Consider the following 22500-nt stretch of genomic DNA (forward strand, 5'->3'; position numbering starts at 1 on the left):
TGTGCTGTCACCCTGATAAACGAGTGAGTCTGAGAGAGGCTGTGATGTAGTAAACATCTCCAATAAAATCAGTTCCGCATCGAACCCAAAACCACCAGCTTGTAGAAAACCAACTGTAATCAATTATTTCCTCCTTTTCAAGTTTCTGTTTTCTCTCGCTGTCCTCCTCCTGACCTCACCCCCATCCCCTCCCTGTCTCTGCTCCTACACTCCATCCTTCGCTGTCTTCTCCTCTAATTAGTGGAATTAGCGTTTCAGACTAATTTAATAGTCTCTCTGGAACTCTGTTTTATAACCTTGCAGAAGGTTTAGGACAATACAGAATTAAATAAACACCTGACAGCAAGAGAGAGTGAGAGAGAGAGAGAGATAAAGAGAGATAAAGAGAGATAGAGAGAGAGAGACAGAGAGAGATAAAGAGAGATAGAGAGAGAGAGACAGAGAGAGAGACAAATGGATTGGGAGAGGGAGAGAGGGAGAGAGAGAGAGAGAGAGAGATAGAGAGAGAACCAGAGAGAACCAGAGATAGAGAGAGAGAGAGAGAGACAAATGGATTGGGAGTGAGAGAGAGAGAGAGAGAGAGACACATGGATTGTGAGAGAGAGAGAGAGAGAGAGAGAGAGAGAGAGAGAGAGAGAGAGAGAGAGAGAGAGAGAGACAGAGAGAACCAGAGAGAGAGACAAATGGATTGGGAGAGGGAGAGAGCGAGAGAGGGAGAGACAGAGAGAGAGAGAGAGAGAGAGAGAGAGAGAGAGAGAGAGAGAGACAGAGAGTCAGAGTCAAATGGATTGGGAGAGAGAGAGAGAGAGAGATTCCCAGGAGGTATTGTGGATCACAGTCAGACAGGCAGTTCTGCTGGCAGCCAGGCAGGAAAACAGGGCTGGGTTCTGTCCCAAATGGCACCCTATTCCCTATGGGCCCTTAGTCAAATGTAGTGTACTATAAAATGATTGGGTGCCATTTGGGACACAGGACCAGGTTTATACAGACTAACAGAGGGATTTGATTTCCCTTAAACCAAGCACATCTCATTCAGCATGGGAACAGAACGCTGATCAGATGAAAGTGTAACTGACACAGAGATCCACTTCCTGTTTAGACTGGGCTCATTGTGACAGAGTGAATAAGGAGGACACTGGCGTGTGAATAGTGTGCATGTTTTCAGGGGGGGGTTGTTAAGGAACCAGGAGCATTTCAAAACATGAAGAAGAAACAAGTTAAAACAACAGTAAGTTCTTACCCATTATGCATTGCAGTGGGGTCATATGTCAACGTCATGCCACTCTGAAAGGAAAGAATATGAATATGGTTATGATAAGGTTATGATACGGTTATGATATGGTTATGATAAGGTTATGATAAGGTTATGATACGGTTATGGTATGGTTATGATAAGGTTATGACAAGGTCGTGTCTTTACAATCATTAAATTGAAGACGTCGTTTTTATCAAAGATTCTCTGTAATTAGTATTATGTGATCAACTGATTAATCATGTAACTGTAATTAACTAGGAAGTTGGGGCACCAAGGAAGGTATTCAGATTACAAAGTTATAATTTCCCAATTTAACCTTTCAGATATTTTCATATCTGATCAATAGTCTTCTGACTAATGATTCATTTATTTTACCTCACGTTAGTCTCATTCCAAACATCGTAAATTGTTGGTTATCTGCACGAACCCAGTCTTCACTATGAGTCATCCATACATCAATTGTCTTAAATCATTTATTTATTACTAAATAAGTAATTCACAGAAATGCATAAACAAACAGTAAATGTGGTTACATGAAGTGATAGAATGTGCCCCTAGTGGGCGGAACCGGCATGGCGGCTTGTTAGACAAAGGGGCAATGGGTGGTCGACTAAGAAGTCCCTACAGAGTTAATTATAACAATTAAAATGCTAATCACTTACACATGAACGCTCACTCATTCGGGAACAATTGCAATCAATATATATATTTAAGCTCAGTGTGTCGTCTTGATCGCTGGTGAAAAGTATTTATTTTGTAGAATTGTCCGTCTCTCTCCCTCTCTCTCTCTCTCGGTTGTGGTTAGAGTGGATTGTTCAGAGTGACATTCATTCATTTCGTTATAGAATGCATGTTTCGGCGGTTGTCGTTCTTCGCGTTCAATGATACCGAATTCCTAGCTGCAGACTAGTAATTAATATCAAAGACTTGTTCTTATTCTGTCGGTATCGATATTCTAAGAGTTTAACCACGTGGTATGGTTAAAAGATTCAGCAATGGTCTACAACCTTTGTCCCCCTCCTAATGGAGAGAAACATGGTCTGCTGATAATTTCTCAAAGTTGGGTTTTATTCGGAATGGCAGAAAAGGGCTGTCCCAGGACGCCTGACCCTAACTGGGCTCAGGGGCTGTCCCAGGACGCCTGACCCTAACTGGGCTCAGGGGCGGTCCAGGATGTCTGACCCTAACTGGGCTCAGGGGTGGTCCAGGACGCCTGACCCTAACTGGGCTCAGGGGCGGTCTAGGATGTCTGACCCTAACTGGGCTCAGGGGCGGTCCAGGATGTCTGACCCTAACTGGGCTCAGGGGCGGTCCAGGATGTCTGACCCAAACTGGGCTCAGGGGCGATCCCAGGATGTCTGACCCTAACTGGGCTCAGGGGCTGTCCAGGATGTCTGACCCTAACTGGGCTAAGGAGCGGTCCAGGAGGCCTGACCCTAACTGGGCTAAGGAGCGGTCCAGGAGGCCTGACCCTAACTGGGCTAAGGGGCGGTCCTCTGATTTAGTTCAAATCCAATCCCCTTTTTGAGTTTTCCTTCATTAAACAGTCCAAAAACATATTACACAACAATTAGATGTAAACCTCATATCTGAGGCTATTATATAAACAGAGTTATGGTAATGTGGCCACACCGTCTCCCATGAGCTTCCCCAAGTTGTAACAAACGGACCAGTTCGTAGCTGGATTCTTCACCCATCTTTTATACTTTCTCTGGAACATGAAATTTGTTCGTACCTCAAGTTCTGTGAGGTGGAAGGAATTGCTTTGTTCTCTATGCAAATTGACTCTCTCTATACTGTGTGTCCAATGAGGAGATCCTCAGGAATTTATGACGTCTCTCTGACCACATCATCCTAGTTGAAGGAGGCGAGGGGGAGGGCAGGGAGGGGGGGATGGGGCTTGCATGAGGACAGTTGCATCTCACCTCTCCATCTCTGGTCCATGGTTGTCCGTTTTGGGGGTACTTGTTCTGGTTCAGCCTCTTCTTCTGTCCTCCATCTGCAAACTTACAGAGTAGGGGTTCTACAGGAGCTGTGTGTGAGAGAGAGAGAGAGAGAGAGAGATGGGAGAGAGAGAGAGAGAGAGAGAGAGAAATAGTTAAAAGCCAGTCATCTAGTGTACAATATGAGAAGAATGAAAGGGTTGGTTCCCCAGCTCCCTCTAAAACATCAGCAATCGTTCAACCCTGGCCATGGGTTCTCCATCCACATGACCATCTGAAGCCAGTCTTCTCGTTCATGTCAGGTAAACGGTGAGCCATTTAATAACAACCCAAACCTGACATCGAAACAACCCAACCCTGACTTTAAATCAACCTAACCAAAGCACAGAACCTGAGAGTGTATAACTAACAAACCTTAGCATAATTAACACAGCCTGACCCCCAGGCTCCAACAGCAAATAATTTATTCAACTCTATTAATTTGACGTTTTTCATTTTCTATATAAAGGACAAACAAACTTTCGGGATAAAGACTGAAAAGAGAAAATGTGGATGGAAAAAAAGACTGTGTGACCTTTCTCACAATAGCTCATCTTATGACCTCTGACCTTTAGGAAGCAGAGATGACTCCTGAACCGTAATGTGTAGTGTGTTTGGAAAGTATTCAGACCCCTTCCCTGTCAACACATGTTGTTACGTCACAGCCTTATTCGGCAGGGTAGCCTAGTGGTTAGAGCATTGGACTAGTAACCGAAAGGTTGCAAGATCGAATCCCCTAGATTCGGGGATTCTTGGGGCGGCAGGGTAGCCTAGTGGTTAGAGCGTTGGACTAGTAACCGAAAGGTTGTAAGATCGAGTCCCCTAGATTCGGGGATTCTTGGGGCGGCAGGGTAGCCTAGTGGTTAGAGCGTTGGACTAGTAACCGAAAGGTTGCAAGATCGAATCCCCTAAATTCGGGGATTCTTGGGGTGGCAGGGTAGCCTAGTGGTTAGAGCGTTGGACTAGTAACCGAAAGGTTGTAAGATCGAATCCCCTAGATTCGGGGATTCTTGGGGTGGCAGGGTAGCCTAGTGGTTAGAGCGTTGGACTAGTAACCGAAAGGTTGTAAGATCGAATCCCCTAGATTCGGGGATTCTTGGGGCGGCAGGGTAGCCTAGTGGTTAGAGCATTGGACTAGCAACCGCAAAGTGCACTACTCTATGTGTCCTGGTCTAAAGTAGTGCACTACTCTATGTGTCCTGGTCTAAAGTAGTGCACTACTCTATGTGTCCTGGTCTAAAGTAGTGCACTATTCTATGTGTCCTGGTCTAAAGTAGTGCACTACTCTATGTGTCCTGGTCTAAAGTAGTGCACTACTCTGCGTGTCCTGGTCTAAAGTAGTGCACTACTCTATGTGTCCTGGTCTAAAGTAGTGCACTACCCTATGTGTCCTGGTCTAAAGTAGTGCACTACTCTATGTTTCCTGGTCTAAAGTAGTGCACTAAATAGAGAACGGGGTGTCATTTGGGAATACATTCATGGTGTTTATTTTCCGTTTATCAGGAATTAAAATCTGTCCAGGATTAACTGTGGAGTTTGCTCTCCACACTGTTATTGGTTTGTTTAGGTAAATACAGCCAACTGTTTGACATGGGATCTCCATGGAGACCAGCGGGAGGAAACAGGAAGGAAGCAGCACTGGGAATAGAAACAGAAACATAATCAGCTTAGACTAGTCACTTCCTGTAGGTTTAAAATTGACCTTGTCGTATCACTTCTCTGTGGATTTCTGTTAGTCTGATTGGTTGTTGCTGCTGCTTGGCACTGATGGGGTCTAATGGGGTCTGGATGGAGCAGGGTGCCCAGTAATATCCTCCTGATTATACTCCCAGGACACGTCAGGGTTATAGTATAGTAGTGGGTGTTCTTCATGTTGTCTCTATAGTAGTGGGTGATCTTCATGTCTCTATAGTAGTGGGTGATCTTCATGTTGTCTCTATAGTAGTGGGTGTTCTTCATGTCTCTATAGTAGTGGGTGATCTTCATGTCTCTATAGTAGTGGGTGTTCTTCATGTCTCTATAGTAGTGGGTGATCTTCATGTCTCTATAGTAGTGGGTGTTCTTCATGTTGTCTCTATAGTAGTGGGTGATCTTCATGTCTCTATAGTAGTGGGTGATCTTCATGTTGTCTCTATAGTAGTGGGTGATCTTCATGTCTCTATAGTAGTGGGTGATCTTCATGTCTCTATAGTAGTGGGTGATCATCATGTTGTCTCTATAGTAGTGGGTGTTCTTCATGTCTCTATAGTAGTGGGTGATCTTCATGTTGTCTCTATAGTAGTGGGTGTTCTTCATGTCTCTATAGTAGTGGGTGTTCTTCATGTCTCTATAGTAGTGGGTGATCTTCATGTCTCTATAGTAGTGGGTGATCTTCATGTCTCTATAGTAGTGGGTGTTCTTCATGTTGTCTCTATAGTAGTGGGTGTTCTTCATGTTGTCTCTATAGTAGTGGGTGTTCATCATGTCTCTATAGTAGTGGGTGATCTTCATGTCTCTATAGTAGTGGGTGTTCTTCATGTCTCTATAGTAGTGGGTGTTCTTCATGTTGTCTCTATAGTAGTGGGTGATCTTCATGTCTCTATAGTAGTGGGTGATCTTCATGTCTCTATAGTAGTGGGTGTTCATCATGTCTCTATAGTAGTGGGCGACGTGTGACTCTTTCAAAGGCATATTAAGATATTGAAAAATAATGGAGTGAAAATCTGAGATGGAACACTGTTCCCTTTACAGTGTGATACTTTGGAGCAGAGCCCAATGGGGCCTTCTATAGGGAACAGGGTGGAGTAGAGCCCAATGGGTCTCTCTATAGGGAACAGGGTGGAGTAGAGCCCAATGGGTCCCTTTATAGGGAACAGGGCCCAATGGGTCCTTCTATAGGGAACAGGGCCCAATGGGTCCTTCTATAGGGAACAGGGCCCAATGGGTCCTTCTATAGGGAACAGGGTGGAGTAGAGCCCAATGGGTCCCTCTATAGGGAACAGGGTGGAGTAGAGCCCAATGGGTCCCTCTATAGGGAACAGGGTGGGGTAGAGCCCAATGGGTCCCACTGTAGGGAACAGGGTGGAGTAGAGCCTAATGGGTCCCTCTATAGGGAACAGGGTGGAGTAGAGCCCAATGGGTCCCTCTATAAGGAACAGGGTGGAGTAGAGCCCAATGGGTCCCACTGTAGGGAACAGGGCCCAATGGGTCCCTCTATATTGAACCTGGCCCAATAGGTCCCTCTATAGGGAACATGGCCCAATGGGTCCCTCTATAGGGAACAGGGCCCAATAGGTCCCTCTATAGTGAACAGGGTGGAGTAGAGCCCAATAGGTCCCTCTATAGTGAACAGGGCCCAATGGGTCCCTCTATAGTGAACAGGGCCCAATAGGTTCCTCTATAGTGAACAGGGCCCAGTGGGTCCCTCTATAAGGGACAGGGCCCAATGGGTCCCTCTATAGGGAACAGAGCCCAATGGGTCCCTCTATAGGAAACAGGGTGGAACAGGGCCCAATGGGTCCCTCTATAAGGAAAAGGGCCCAATAGGTCCCTCTATAGGGAACAAGGCCCAATAGGTCCCTCTATAGTGAACATGGTACCATTGGGGACGTGACCTAGGTTATTTTGTTGTCTCTCTCTGTCTCCCATCGGTGGAGGGAACACAGCAGGTTATTAACAAATAAAATACTTTCCATCAGATAGTTCAGTATTAAAAGATAATTTCCCTTCAACCATTTTCTCATTATAATGTTATCTCCCGTGCCTCTGCGATGATGTGGATCTGAGCTAGGCCTTTGTTTGTGTTGTCACGGAGACACATCAATCATTCTACAGCTCAACACACTTTAATAAACACTTGATGAAATCAGCAACAGCTGAAATACATGTAATTATCACTCTGACGTGGCACCAGGGAACTGTGTCTCTGGGGTGAAGAAGAGTCAAGTCCTATTCTGCTCTAAACGTGGCCTCACGTTCATAAATGTTTTTGTTACAACCAGTTGTTGTCGTTAAAGCACTCTCCTCTTAGAGAGATACGTGAAGCCTAACCCTAATGAACCCGGAGGGGAAGTCCTGTCTCTGTTGCCTGGGGCGGCAGGGTAGCCTAGTGCGTTGGAATAGTAACCGAAAGGTTGCAAGATCGAATCCCCTGAGCTGACAAGGTAAAAAATCTGTCGTTCTGCCCCTGAACAGGCAGTTAACCCACTGTTCCTAGGCCGTCATTGACAATAAGATCTTGTTCTTAACTGATTAGTTAAATAAAATATAAATAAATTATTCTGCGTCCCAAATGGAAAGCTATTGCTGACATGCTCTGGTCAAAGTAGTGCACTACATAGGGAACAGACAGACAACCTCTCCTCACCCCAGACAGACAGACAGAAAGACAACCTCTCCTCACCCCAGACAGACAGACAACCTCTCCTCACCCCAGACAGACAGACACCCTCTCTTCACTCCAGACAGACATACAGACAACCTCACCTCACCCCAGACAGACAGATAACCTCTCCTCACCCCAGACAGACAGACAGACAACCTCTCCTCACCCCAGACAGACAGACAACCTCTCCTCACCCCAGACAGACAGACAACCTCTCCTCACCCCAGACAGACAGACAACCTCTCCTCACCCCAGACAGACAGACAACCTCTCCTCACCCCAGACAGACAGACAGACAGACAACCTCTCCTCACCCCAAACAGACAGACAGACAACCTCTCCTCACCCAAGACAGACAGACAGACAACCTCACCTCACCCCAGACAGACATACAGACAACCTCTCCTCACCCCAGACAGACAGACAGACAACCTCTCCTCACCCCAGACAGACAGACAGACAACCTCTCCTCACCCCAGACAGACAGACAACCTCTCCTCACCCCAGACAGACAGACAACCTCTCCTCACCCCAGACAGACAGACAGACCTCTCCTCACCCCAGACAGACAGACAACCTCTCCTCACCCCAGACAGACAGACAACCTCTCCTCACCCCAGACAGACAGACAACCTCTCCTCACCCCAGACAGACAGACAGACAGACAACCTCTCCTCACCCCAAACAGACAGACAGACAACCTCTCCTCACCCAAGACAGACAGACAGACAACCTCTCCTCACCCCAGACAGACAGACAACCTCTCCTCACCCCAGACAGACAGACAGACAGACAACCTCTCCTCACCCCAGACAGACACACAACCTCTTCTCTCCTCAGACAGACAGACAGACAGACAGACCTCTCCTCACCTGACAGACAGACAGACAACCTCTCATCACCCCAGACAGACAGACAACCTCTCCTCACCCCAGACAGACAGACAAGTGAAGTCATTGTTAAAACAGGACACACAGGAAGTGAAGTGGACAGTAACATGACAGGGTTAGAGTGAGAGAGCGGTACCATGTATTACAGCTGTAAAAACCCAGTACCACCTGGTCTGACTAGAAACCATCCCAGCCAACTGTCTACAGGGTATCAGAGAGGAAGGATCCCCATACTGTAGCCTCCTAGTCAACCCCAGTACCACCTCTGGTCTACTAACTAGAAATCATCCCAGCCAACTGTCTACAGGGTATCAGAGAGGAAGGACTCCTAGTCAACCCCAGTACCACCTCTGGTCTGACTAGAAACAATCCCAGCCAACTGTCTACAGGGTATCAGAGAGGAAGGATCCCCATACTGTAGCCTCCTAGTCAACCCCAGTACCACCTCTGGTCTGCTAACTAGAATCCATCCCAGCCAACTGTCTACAGGGTATCAGAGAGGAAGGCCTCCTAGTCAACCCCAGTACCACCTCTGGTCTGACTAGAAACCATCCCAGCCAACTGTCTACAGGGTATCAGAGAGGAAGGCCTCCTAGTCAACCCCAGTACCACCTCTGGTCTGCTAACTAGAAACCATCCCAGCCAACTGTCTACAGGGTATCAGAGAGGAAGGCCTCCTAGTCAACCCCAGTACCACCTCTGGTCTGACTAGAAACCATCCCAGCCAACTGTCTACAGGGTATCAGAGAGGAAGGCCTCCTAGTCAACCCCAGTACCACCTCTGGTCTGCTAACTAGAAACCATCCCAGCCAACTGTCTTCAGGGTATCAGAGAGGAAGGACTCCTAGTCAACCCCAGTACCACCTCTGGTCTGCTAACTAGAAACCATCCCAGCCAACTGTCTACAGGGTATCAGAGAGGAAGCACTCCTAGTCAACCCCAGTACCACCTCTGGTCTGACTAGAAACCATCCCAGCCAACTGTCTACAGGGTAACAGAGAGGAAGGACTCCTAGTCAACCCCAGTACCACCTCTGGTCTGCTAACTAGAAACCATCCCAGCCAACTGTCTACAGGGTATCAGAGAGGAAGGACTCCTAGTCAACCCCAGTACCACCTCTGGTCTGCTAACTAGAAACCATCCCAGCCAACTGTCTAAAGGGTAACAGAGAGGAAGGCCTCCTAGTCAACCCCAGTACCACCTCTGGTCTGACTAGAAACTATCCCAGCCAACTGTCTAAAGGGTATCAGAGAGGAAGGATCCCCATACTGTAGCCTCCTAGTCAACCCCAGTACCACCTCTGGTCTGCTAACTAGAAACCATCCCAGCCAACTGTCTACAGGGTATCAGAGAGGAAGGATCCCCATACTGTAGCCTCCTAGTAAACCCCAGTACTACCTCTGGTCTGCTAACTAGAAACCATCCCAGCCAACTGTCTACAGGGTATCAGAGAGGAAGGATCCCCATACTGTAGCCTCCTAGTCAACCCCAGTACCACCTCTGGTCTGCTAACTAGAAACCATCCCAGCCAACTGTCTACAGGGTATCAGAGAGGAAGGACTCCTAGTCAACCCCAGTACCACCTCTGGTCTGACTAGAAACCATCCCAGCAACTGTCTACAGGGTATCAGAGAGGAAGGATCCCCATACTGTAGCCTCCGAGTCAACCCCAGTACCACCTCTGGTCTGCTAACTAGAAACCATCCCAGCCAACTGTCTACAGGGTATCAGAGAGGAAGGATCCCCATACTGTAGCCTCCTAGTCAACCCCAGTACCACCTCTGGTCTGACTAGAAACCATCCCAGCCAACTGTCTACAGGGTATCAGAGAGGAAGGCCTCCTAGTCAACCCCAGTACCACCTCTGGTCTGCTAACTAGAAACCATCCCAGCCAACTGTCTACAGGGTATCAGAGAGGAAGGCCTCCTAGTCAACCCCAGTACCACCTCTGGTCTGTTAACTAGAAACCATCCCAGCCACCTGTCTAAAGGGTGTCAGAGAGGAAGGATCCCCATACTGTAACCTCCTAGTCAACCCCAGTACCACCTCTGGTCTGACTAGAAACCATCCCAGCCAACTGTCTACAGGGTATCAGAGAGGAAGGATCCCCATACTGTAGCCTCCTAGTCAACCCCAGTACCACCTCTGGTCTGCTAACTAGAAACCATCCCAGCCAACTGTCTACAGGGTATCAGAGAGGAAGGCCTCCTAGTCAACCACAGAGATGATGTCTGAAACCCCTCTGTCAAATCCAGTGGAAAGCCCAAACTAATGGATAAACAGCAGATAAACAAGGGAGATATAAATGAACAGAACAGATCTTAGCTGGGGGTATTCCCTCTGAGTGTGTCTATAGCAGCGAACAAACCCTGTGGGTTGTAGTTAACCTCTTTCTGGCAGCTTGATTTCCCCATTTTTACCAGCCTTAGAGAGTAGAGAGGATCCCAATTTGACGGGTCACCCCACACATCCACGCACGCCACTGGAGGCTGTGAAAGACTGAATCCTTGTCCTCTCTCTGAGTTGACAGGGCTGGAACCGGGGTATAATAGGTATCACACGCACAAATGAACGCTCGCACCCACACACAGCCTTCTGGGATTTCATCTCTGTCATAATAGAACTAAATCATCTCTGTCATAATTGAACTAAATCACCTCTGTCATATTAGAGCTAAATCACCTCTGTCAAAATAGAACTAAATCACCTCTGTCATGATATAACTAAATCACCTCTGTCACAATAGAACTAGATTGTCTCTGTCATAGTAGAACTAAATCATCTCTGTCATAATTGAACTAAATCACCTCTGTCATATTAGAGCTAAATCACCTCTGTCAAAATAGAACTAAATCACCTCTGTCATGATATAACTAAATCACCTCTGTCACAATAGAACTAGATTGTCTCTGTCATGATATAACTAAATCACCTCTGTCATAATTGAACTAAATCACCTCTGTCACAATAGAACTAAATCACCTCTGTCACAATAGAACTAAATCACCTCTGTCACAATAGAACTAAATCACCTCTGTCATAATTGAACTAAATCACCTCTGTCATAATTGAACTAAATCTCCTCTGTCATAATTGAACTAAATCACCTCTCATAATTGAACTAAATCACCTCTGTCATAATTGAACTAAATCACCTCTGTCAAAATATAACTAGATTGTCTCTGTCATAGTAGAACTAAATAATCTCTGTCATAATTGAACTAAATCACCTCTGTCATATTAGAGCTAAATCACCTCTGTCAAAATAGAACTAAATCACCTCTGTCATAATAGAGCTAAATCACCTCTGTCAAAATAGAACTAAATCACCTCTGTCATAATAGAGCTAAATCACCTCTGTCATGATATAACTAAATCACCTCTGTCATGATATAACTAAATCACCTCTGTCATGATATAACTAAATCACCTCTGTCACAATATAACTAAATCACCTCTGTCACAATAGAACTAAATCACCTCTGTCATGATATAACTAAATCACCTCTGTCATGATATAACTAAATCACCTCTGTCAAAATTGAACTAAATCACCTCTGTCATAATTGAACTAAATCACCTCTGTCAAAATAGAACTATATTGTCTCTGTCATAATAGAACTAAATCACCTCTGTCATAATAGAACTAAATCACCTCTGTCATAATAGAACTAAATCACCTCTGTCATAATTGAACTAAATCACCTCTGTCAAAATAGAACTAGATTGTCTCTGTCATAGTAGAACTAAATCATCTCTGTCATAATTGAACTAAATCACCTCTGTCATATTAGAGCTAAATCACCTCTGTCAAAATAGAACTAAATCACCTCTGTCATGATATAACTAAATCACCTCTGTCATGATAGAACTAAATCACCTCTGTCATAATTGAACTAAATCACCTCTGTCATGATATAACTAAATCACCTCTGTCATGATATAACTAAATCACCTCTGTCATGATAGAACTAAATCACCTCTGTCATGATAGAACTAAATCATCTCTGTCATAATTGAACTAAATCACCTCTGTCATAATTGAACTAAATCACCTCTGTCACAACAGAACTAAATCACCTCTGTCATGATATAACTAAATCACCTCTGTCATAATTGAACTAAATCACCTCTGTCATAATTGAACTAAATCACTTCTGTCAAAATAGAACTAGATTGTCTCTGTCATATTAGAGCTAAATCACCTCTGTCAAAATAGAACTAAATCACCTCTGTCATAATAGAGCTAAATCACCTCTGTCAAAATAGAACTAAATCACCTCTGTCATAATAGAGCTAAATCACCTCTGTCATGATATAACTAAATCACCTCTGTCACAACAGAACTAAATCACCTCTGTCATGATATAACTAAATCACCTCTGTCATAATTGAACTAAATCACCTCTGTCATAATTGAACTAAATCACCTCTGCCATAATTGAACTAAATCACTTCTGTCACAATAGAACTAAATCACCTCTGTCATAACAGAGCTAAATCACCTATGTCATGATATAACTAAATCACCTCTGTCATAATATAACTAAATCACCTCTGTCATAATATAATTAAATCATCTCTGTCATCATAGAGCTAAATCATCTCTCTCATAGTATAACTAAATCATCTCTGTCATCATAGAGCTAAATCATCTCTCTCATAGTATAACTAAATCATCTCTGTCATCATAGAACTAAATCACCTCTGTCATAATATAATTAAATCATCTCTGTCATCATAGAACTAAATCACCTCTCTCATAGTATAACTAAATCATCTCTGTCATCATAGAGCTAAATCATCTCTCTCATAGTATAACTAAATCATCTCTGTCATGATATAACTAAATCACCTCTGTCATAATAGAACTAAATCACCTCTGAGGAGAATAATGGAACAAGCCACTTTGGTAAAAGACCACCATGCAATGCTGAAGACAAGCAATTGAGTCCCAAATATTCCCCATAGACCTCTGGTCAAGAGTAGTGCACTATATAGGGAATAGGGCTCTGGTCAAGAGTAGTGCACTATATAGGGAGTAGGGCTCTGGTCAAGAGTAGTGCACGATATAGGGAATAGGGCTCTGGTCAAGAGTAGTGCACGGTATAGGGAATAGGGTTCTAGTCTATAGTAGTGCACAATATAGGGAATAGGGCTCTGGTCAAGAGTAGTGCACGATATAGGGAATAGGGCTCTGGTCAAGAGTAGTGCACAATATAGGGAATAGGGCTCTGGTCAAGAGTAGTGCACAATATAGGGAATAAGGCTCTGGTCAAGAGTAGTGCACAATATAGGGAATAGGGCTCTGGTCAAGAGTAGTGCACAATATAGGGAATAGGGCTCTGGTCAAGAGTAGTGCACAATATAGGGAATAGGGCTCTGGTCAAGAGTAGTGCACAATATAGGGAATAGGGCTCTGGTCAAGAGTAGTGCACATACTTTATATGATTACACCTATCACCTATCTAAACATACTTTACATTGGTTGATTACACCTATCCAAACATACTTTACACGATTACACCTATCCAAACATACTTTACATGATTACCAGACCCTACTGTATCTTCTACCAGAGCCCATAGGGAATAGTGTTCCAGACCCTACTGTATCTTCTACCAGAGCCCATAGGGAATAAGGGATCCAGACCCTACTGTATCTTCTACCAGAGCCCATAGGGAATATTGTTCCATTTGGGATCCAGACTCTACTGTATCTTCTACCAGAGCCCATAGGGAATAGTGTGCCATTTGGGATCCAGACTCTACTGTATCTTCTACCAGAGCCCATAGGGAATAGGGGATCCAGACCCTACTGTATCTTCTACCAGAGCCCATAGGGAATAGTGTTCCATTTGGGATCCAGACTCTACTGTATCTTCTACCAGAGCCCATAGGGAATAGTGTGCCATTTGGGATCCAGACCCTACTGTATCTTCTACCAGAGCCCATAGGGAATAGGGGATCCAGACCCTACTGTATCTTCTACCAGAGCCCATAGGGAATAGTGTTCCATTTGGGATCCAGACCCTACTGTATCTTCTACCAGAGCCCCTAGGGAATAGTGTTCCATTTGGGATGCAGACCCTACTGTATCTTCTACCAGAGCCCATAGGGAATAGGGGATCCAGACCCTACTGTATCTTCTACCAGAGCCTATAGGGAATAGTGTTCCATTTGGGAAGCAGACCCTACTGTACTGTAGTACTTCTCTGTTCAGTATAGTCACATGTTACTCCACTGACTGTGGCTAATCGTACAGGTTTCCTACATCCCCGTCTCATTGAGTCTGGTTACGAGTCTGTATGAGGACGGCCTGCTGGCCGAGTCCAAACGGCGACCATCAGTTACACCTTCCAATCCATGGGCTACGATCAGTTACACCTTCCAATCCATGGGCTACGATCAGTTACACCTTCCAATCCATAGGCTACGATCAGTTACACCTTCCAATCCATAGGCTACGATCAGTTACACCTTCCAATCCATAGGCTACGATCAGTTACACCTTCCAATCCATAGGCTACGATCAGTTACACCTGACAATCCATAGGCTACGATCAGTTACACCTGACAATCCATAGGCTACGATCAGTTACACCTGACAATCCATAGGCTACACACACTATCACTTCACTGGAACTGAGGTGCACGTACGTGCGCACACACACGTACGGTGCCGAAGGAGGCTGGCGGTGTCCCGGGAGTATCAGACAAAGATAGATGGAGTGATCCATCATGCACCTGTCTTCCTGTCTGCCACACAGATACACCTCACAAATCATATCTCTAGATCAGAGACCGCTCGACAATCTACTGCTCTCCGTCCCTCCCTCCCACCCTCATCTCTATCCCCTCATCTCTCTCTCTATCCCCTCATCTCTCTCTATATTCCTCTCTATCCCTCATCTCTCTCTCTATCCCCTCATCTCTCTCTGTCTTCCCTTCTATCCCTCATCTCTCTCTCTATCTTCCTCTCTATCCCCTCATCTCTCTCTCTCTCTCTCTTCCTCTCTATCCCCTAATCTCTCTCTCTATCCTCTCCCTCCTCCTGTGGTTCAGAATAAAACCTGGAGGCTCTGAGCCAGAAGGACAGCCCATGGCGAGAGGAGTGCCATCAGACACCGCGCAGTAGGAAACTGAGCTCAGCTTGAGCCAGACAGGAACCATCACGGAGGCATGAGGACCCCAGGCTGACAGGTTAGGACAGCTATGTGCCTGTGTGTAAACAGGGGTTCCGCCTGGGGCGTTTACGGCTGTGTTTATAGGGAAGGGGATAGCTTGTTGGGTTTAGGGGATGTCAGAGACTCAGTTTCTTTGGGATTTATTGACACACTTGTAAAATCATCCCGAGGTACTTTCAGGACACACAGAACAGGTTTCTCAGAGCTGATATTAAAAGGTCCAATGCACCTGTTTTAATCTTAATATCATTTTCTGGGTAAGAATTAAGTACTTTACTGTGATTGTTTTAAACTAAAATGGTCAAAAAGAAACAGAAATAGCTTCTTAGCAAAAATCAATTTCTCAAACAAGAATTCCCGCTAGGACTGTCTGGGGTGGGGGCTGAAAACGAGCTGTTATTGGCAGAGAGGTTTAGAACTCTCTTTCTTATTGGTCTATTCCATAATGTATCGCCTGGTGATGTCACCAGGCAGGCCAAAACTCCATCCCACCAAAACAGGCTGAAATTTCAGGTTGTTTTTTTTCAAACAGCTCTTACACTTAAAAGGGCATTATCATCGTTTTCACTATTTCACAGTATCATTCCAACCTCAGTGTGGAAATATATATACACAAAACAGGAAAAATTACATTTTTTGAACTACACTTGGCCTTTAAGATACAAATCGAAGCACTTTGAACTCAACACCCCCAGAAAAGACAAGAGTAGCTGTTCCTCATACCTGGTACGCCTGGAGGAGTCTTCAGAAACTTTCCGTTGAAATGTTGAATCACCACATCACACTTCTCTGTTGACTCCATCCTGAGAGGGGTGGGGGGGGTGGGATGGGGGGTAGAGAAGGGGGGGGGGGGGGGCAGAGAAAGGGGGGGGCAGAGGGGGGGGGGGGGGGGCAGGGCGGGGGGTGTGGAGGGGGGAGCGGAGGGGGGGACAGAGAGAGGGACAGAGAGAGGGGGGCAGAGAAAGGGGGGGCAGAGGGGGGGGGGGGCAGAGAGGGGGGGCGGGGCAGAGAGGGGGAGTTGGGTGGGGGGGCAGAGAGAGGGACAGAGAGAGATCATGATGAGAAAACAAAAAGATAATTACTTGACACGTTGGAAAGTATTAACAAAAAAACAGCAAACTAGAATGCTATTTGGCCCTAAAACAGAGAGTACACAGCGGCAGAATACCTGACCACTGTGACTGACACAAAATTAAGGAAAGCTTTGACTATGTACAGACTCAGTGAGCATAGCCTTGCTATTGAGAAAGGCCGCCGTAGGCAGACATGGCTCTCAAGAGAAGACAGGCTATGTGCTCACTGCCCACAAAATGAGGTGGAAACTGAGCTGCACTTCCTAACCTCCTGCCCATTGTATGACCATATTAGAGAGACATATTTCCCTCAGATTACACAGATCCACAAAGAATTCGAAAACAAATCCAATTTTGATAAACTCCATTATCTACTGGGTGAAATACCACAGTGTACCATCACAGCAGCAAGATTTGTGACCTGTTGCCACAGGCAAGAGCTCTCTGCTCTCTGATCTACTCTCTACTCTCTGCTCTCTGCTCTCTGCTCTCTGCTCTCTGCTCTCTGCTCTCTGCTCTCTGCTCTCTGCTCTCTGCTCTCTGCTCTCTGCTCTCTGCTCTCTGCTCTCTGCTCTCTACTCTCTGCTCTCTGCTCTCTACTCTCTGCTCTCTACTCTCTGCTCTCTACTCTCTACTCTCTGCTATCTGCTCTACTCTCTGCTATCTGCTCTACTCTCTGATCTGCTATCTGCTCTACTCTCTGCTCTCTGATCTGCTCTCTGCTCTACTCTCTGCTCTTTGCTCTCTGATCTGCTCTCTGCTCTACTCTCTAATATCTGCTCTCTGATCTACTCTCTGCTCTACTCTCTAATATCTGCTCTCTGATCTACTCTCTGCTCTCTGCTCTCTGATCTGCTCTCCGCTCTCCTCTCTGCTCTACTCTCTGCTCGCTGATATGCTCTCTGCTCTAATCCCTGCTCTCTGATCTGCTCTCTGCTCTACTCTCTGCTCTCTTATCTCTAATATCTGCTCTCTGATCTACTCTGCTCTACTCTCTAATATCTGCTCTCTGATCTACTCTCTGCTCTCTGACGTCTGCTCTCTGATCTACTCTCTGCTCCCTGATCTGCTCTCTGATCTGCTCTCTGATCTACTCTCTGATCTCTGCTCTACTCTCTGCTCTCTGATCTGCTCTCTGATCTGCTCTACTCTCTGCTCGCTGATATGCTCTCTGCTCGCTGATATGCTCTCTGCTCTAATCCCTGCTCTCTGATCTGCTCTCTGCTCTACTCTCTGCTCTCTTATCTCTGATATGCTCTCTGCTCTACGCTCTGCTCGCTGCTCTCTGATCTGTTCTCTGCACTTCCCTCTGCTCTACTCTCTACTCTCTGCTCTACTCTCTGATCTGCTCTCTGCTCACTACTCTCTGATCTGCTCTACTCTCTGCTCTACTCTCTGCTCTACTCTCTGCTCTCTGCTCTCTGATCTGCTCTCTGCTCTACACTCTCTGCTCTGCTCTACACTCTCTGCTCTGCTCTCTGCTCTACTCGCTGCTCTCTGCTCTGCTCTCTGCTCTCTGCTCTACTCTCTGCTCTGCTCTCTGCTCTACTCTCTGCTCTGCTCTCTGCTTACTGTTCTCTGATCTGCTCTACTCTCTGCTCTCTGCTCTACTCTACTCTCTACTCTCTGATCTGCTCTCTGATCTGCTCTCTGCTCTCTGCTCTACTCTCTGCTCTACTCTCTGCTCTACTCTCTGCTCTACTCTCTGCTCTCTGCTTACTGTTCTCTGATCTGCTCTACTCTCTGCTCTCTGCTCTACTCTCTGCTCTCTGATCTGCTCTACTCTCTGATCTGCTCTACTCTCTGATCTGCTCTCTGATCTGCTCTCTGATCTGCTCTCTGCTCTCTGCTCTACTCTCTGCTCTACTCTCTGCTCTGCTCTCTGCTCTGCTCTACTCTGCTCGCTGCTCTACTCGCTGCTCTCTGATCTGCTCTCTGCTCTCTGCTCTACTCTCTGCTCTCTTCTCTCTGATATGCTCTCTGCTCTACTCTCTGCTCTCTGATCTGCTCTCTGCTTACTGTTCTCTGATCTGCTCTACTCTCTGCTCTCTGCTCTACTCTCTACTCTCTACTCTCTGCTATACTCTCTGCTCTACGCTCTCTGATCTGCTCTCTGCTCTCTGATCTGCTCTCTGATCTGCTCTCTTTGCTCTACTCTCTGCTCTCTGCTCTACGCTCTGCTCTCTGATCTGCTCTCTGATCTGCGCTCTGATCTGCGCTCTGATCTGCTCTCTGATCTGCTCTCTACTCTCTGCTCTACTCTCTACTCTGCTCTCTGCTCTGCTCTCTGCTCTGCTCTACTCTACTCTCTGCTTTCTGCTCTCTGCTCTCTGCTCTACTCTCTGCTCTCTGCTATACTCTCTGCTCTCTGCTATACTCTCTGCTCTACTCTCTGCTCTACTCTCTGCTCTACTCTCTGCTCTGCTCTAGTCTCTGCTCTAGTCTCTGCTCTAGTCTCTGCTCTAGTCTCTGCTCTAGTCTCTGCTCTAGTCTCTGCTCTAGTCTCTGCTCTAGTCTCTGCTCTAGTCTCTGCTCTACAACGCTGCTCCTCTATGAGGCCCCGTTCATCTCTGTTCACCCAATCATGTCTGAAGGGCTAATTTTCAGCTGAGCTTGGCACAGGGAGTCAGAGGGTGATCCTAAGTCATTCTGTCAGGGAGTCAGAGAGTGATCCTAGAGAAGTCATTCTGTCAGGGAGTCAGAGGGTGATCCTAGAGAAGTCATTCTGTCAGGGTGTCAGAGGGTGATCCTAGAGAAGTCATTCTGTCAGGGAGTCAGAGGGTGATCCTAGAGAAGTCATTCTGTCAGGGAGTCAGAGGGTGATCCTAGAGAAGTCTGTCTCTAGTCATTCTGTCAGGGAGTCAGAGGGTGATCCTAAAGAAGTCATTCTGTCAGGGAGTCAGAGGGTGATCCTAGAGAAGTCATTCTGTCAGGGAGTCAGAGGGTGATCCTAGAGAAGTCATTCTGTCAGGGAGTCAGAGGGTGATCCTAAAGAAGTCATTCTGTCAGGGAGTCAGAGGGTGATCCTAGAGAAGTCATTCTGTCAGGGAGTCAGAGGGTGATCCTAGAGAAGTCTGTCTCTAGTCATTGTTACGAATCCCTTTTTGGCCCGACAGTCTAGGGGGGATGGTAATGAGACGCGTAACATAACTCATGTAAATTATAATTGTGACAAAGTAAAAGTGTGAACGTAATAACCAGGACAGCTGAAATAATACCGTCAAACTCAGGGTTTATTGTAAAACACACGGTAATGGGGGGGGAGCAGGAAAAGGGGCTGAGCTGGACCCAAGGAAAGAAACAAATATGCAAACACACCCCTAAGCTAGACTAGCCTACTTTAACAACAGCTAACTAACTAACCAAAAACACCCCTAAGCTAGACTAGCCTACTTTAACAACAGCTAACTAACTAACCAAAAACACCCCTAAGCTAGACTAGCCTATTTCAACAACAGCTAACTAACTAACCAAAAATACAGTGGGTGGTCCACCCAGTTCTAACTAGTGTTTTTAACTAAGTTTACCTACGGGTAGTGTATGCCCATGGGCGACTTGTCTTGGTTTCCCCTTTTCCCACCAGCAACAAACAAACACCATAACCAAAACAATACTCACAGGAGATGACAAAGTGCTATGGAGGTGCTCAAACAAAAGAGAGGTTAATTAATGCACAGAGAGCGCGTGCAAAACAGAGGTCTACAAACATGGCATTATAAAGAGATTGAGCTCTCCTGAAATCTACAAAGAACAGCGATCTACCAACTTGGCATTATAAAGAGATTGAGCTCTCCTGAAATCTACAAAGAACAGCGATCTACCAACTTGGCATTATAAAGAGATTGAGCTCTCCTGAAATCTACAAAGAACAGCGATCTACCAACTTGGCATTATAAAGAGATTGAGCTCTCCTGAAATCTACAAAGAACAGCGATCTACCAACTTGGCATTATAAAGAGATTGAGCTCTCCTGAAATCTACCAAGAACAGCTATCTACCAACATGGCATTATAAAGAGATTGAGCTCTCCTGAAATCTACCAAGAACAGCTATCTACCAACATGGCATTACAAAGATTGAGCTACTGAAACAAACAAATGATGGGGTTTTTAAACCATGGGGAAGGAACTGTGATAGGGTAGGAAACAGGAGGAGGTGTGTCTTCTGATTGATGGGTTGATTGTTGACTGATTGGGGAGTGATGATTTTCACCTGTGAGGGGAGAATGAGAGAAAAGAAACACACACACAGGATACACACACAGGATAACTGTATCCGTAACAGTCATTCTGTCAGGGAGTCATAGGGTGATCCTAGAGAAGTCTGTCTCTAGTCATTCTGTCAGGGAGTCAGAGGGTGATCCTAGAGAAGTCTGTCTCTAGTCATTCTGTCAGGGAGTCAGAGGGTGATCCTAGAGAAGTCTGTCTCTAGTCATTCTGTCAGGGAGTCAGAGGGTGATCCTAGAGAGGTCTTTCACTAGTCATTCTGTCAGGGAGTCAGAGGGTGATCCTAGAGAAGTCTTTCACTAGTCATTCTGTCCAGCCACTGATCCTGAATACAGAGGCCAGACCAGGAAAAGTACATTGTACATGATTCAGCCCAGTTACTTTTACATTTGATACCTAAGAATATTGTAGCAATTACATTTACTTTTGATACTTAAGTATATTTAAAACCAAGTACTTTTAGACTTCTAGTCAAGTAGTATTTTACTGGGTGACTTTCACTTTTACCTGAGTCATTTTCTATTAAGGTATCTTTACTTTTACTCAAGTAGGACAATTGAGGACTTTTTCCACCCCTGCCTGTACTGTACAGAGGTAACTGAGAAGGCCTCTCCATTAGGGGACACTCAGGGGGGACACTCAGGAGGACTAAGGTCCCAGGAACAAGAAGAAGAGACTCTAAATTCACTCCGGGGGCCTCATACAGACTCAGATGAGAACGCACACGTTATCATTTGATGCCAACGGGATTTGTGGAAATTCAAGTTCGGTGCATATTTCAAATCAGAACAGTGTGTGTGTGGTGTGTGTGTGTGGTGTGTGTGTGTTGTGTGTGTGGTGTGTGGGTGTGTGTGGTGTGTGTGTGTGTGTGTGTGTGTGTGTGTGTGTGTGTGTGTGTGTGTATGTTTCAACGTCTATATGTGTGTGTGTGTGTGTGTGCGCGTGTGTGTGCGCGCGCGCGCGCGTGTGTGTGTGTGTGTGTGTGTGTGTGTGTGTGTGTGTGTGTGTGTGTGTGTGTGTGTGTGTGTGTGTGTGTGTGTGTGTGTGTGTGTGTGTGTGTGTGTGTGTGTGTGGTGTGTGTGTGTGTATGTTTCAACGTCTATATGTGTGTGTGTGTGTGCGCGCGAGTGTGTGTGTGTGTGTGTGTGTGGTGTGTGGTGTGTGGTGTGTGTGTGCGTGTGCGTGTGCGTGTGGTGTGTGGTGTGTGGTGTGTGTGTGTGTGTGTGTGTACCTGGCGAAGCCGACTCCTCTGCTGACCCCGGTGGCGTCCCGTAGTACCCGTGTTGAGATGACGTGACCGAACGATTTCAGCATGTTCTCCAGCTCCTGCTCATCCATGGACACAGGCAGGTTGGAAACGTACAGGTTAGTGGGATCCTGTTCCTGTTGCTGTGTGGTGGGGGGGGAAGAGGGGTAGAGAGGGAGGGGGAGAGGGGGAGAGGGAGGGAGGGAGGGAGGGAGGGAGGGAGGGAGGGAGGGAGGGAGGGAGGGAGGGAGGGAGGGAGGGAGGGAGGGACAGAGAGGG

At 46.1% G+C, this 22500-nt stretch overlaps 1 protein-coding gene across 3 annotated transcripts in view; it reads right to left on the minus strand.

Annotated features, from left to right (window-relative positions):
* Positions 1 to 1236: 1236 nt before the first annotated feature.
* Positions 1237 to 22500, minus strand: part of LOC139394127 (RNA-binding motif, single-stranded-interacting protein 3-like) — a 143883-nt gene continuing 122619 nt past the window's right edge. For all 3 annotated transcript variants that reach the window (XM_071142161.1, XM_071142159.1, XM_071142160.1), the window contains exons 5-8: positions 22207 to 22364; positions 16400 to 16479; positions 3181 to 3287; positions 1237 to 1284 (exon numbers count right to left, since the gene is read on the minus strand). In XM_071142161.1, the coding sequence (XP_070998262.1) occupies positions 1237 to 1284; positions 3181 to 3287; positions 16400 to 16479; positions 22207 to 22364 (393 nt within the window). The remainder of the gene's footprint in view (positions 1285 to 3180; positions 3288 to 16399; positions 16480 to 22206; positions 22365 to 22500) is intronic.

This window comes from Oncorhynchus clarkii, unplaced genomic scaffold, assembly GCF_045791955.1.
Source record: "Oncorhynchus clarkii lewisi isolate Uvic-CL-2024 unplaced genomic scaffold, UVic_Ocla_1.0 unplaced_contig_6317_pilon_pilon, whole genome shotgun sequence".
Classification (NCBI taxonomy): domain Eukaryota; kingdom Metazoa; phylum Chordata; class Actinopteri; order Salmoniformes; family Salmonidae; genus Oncorhynchus; species Oncorhynchus clarkii.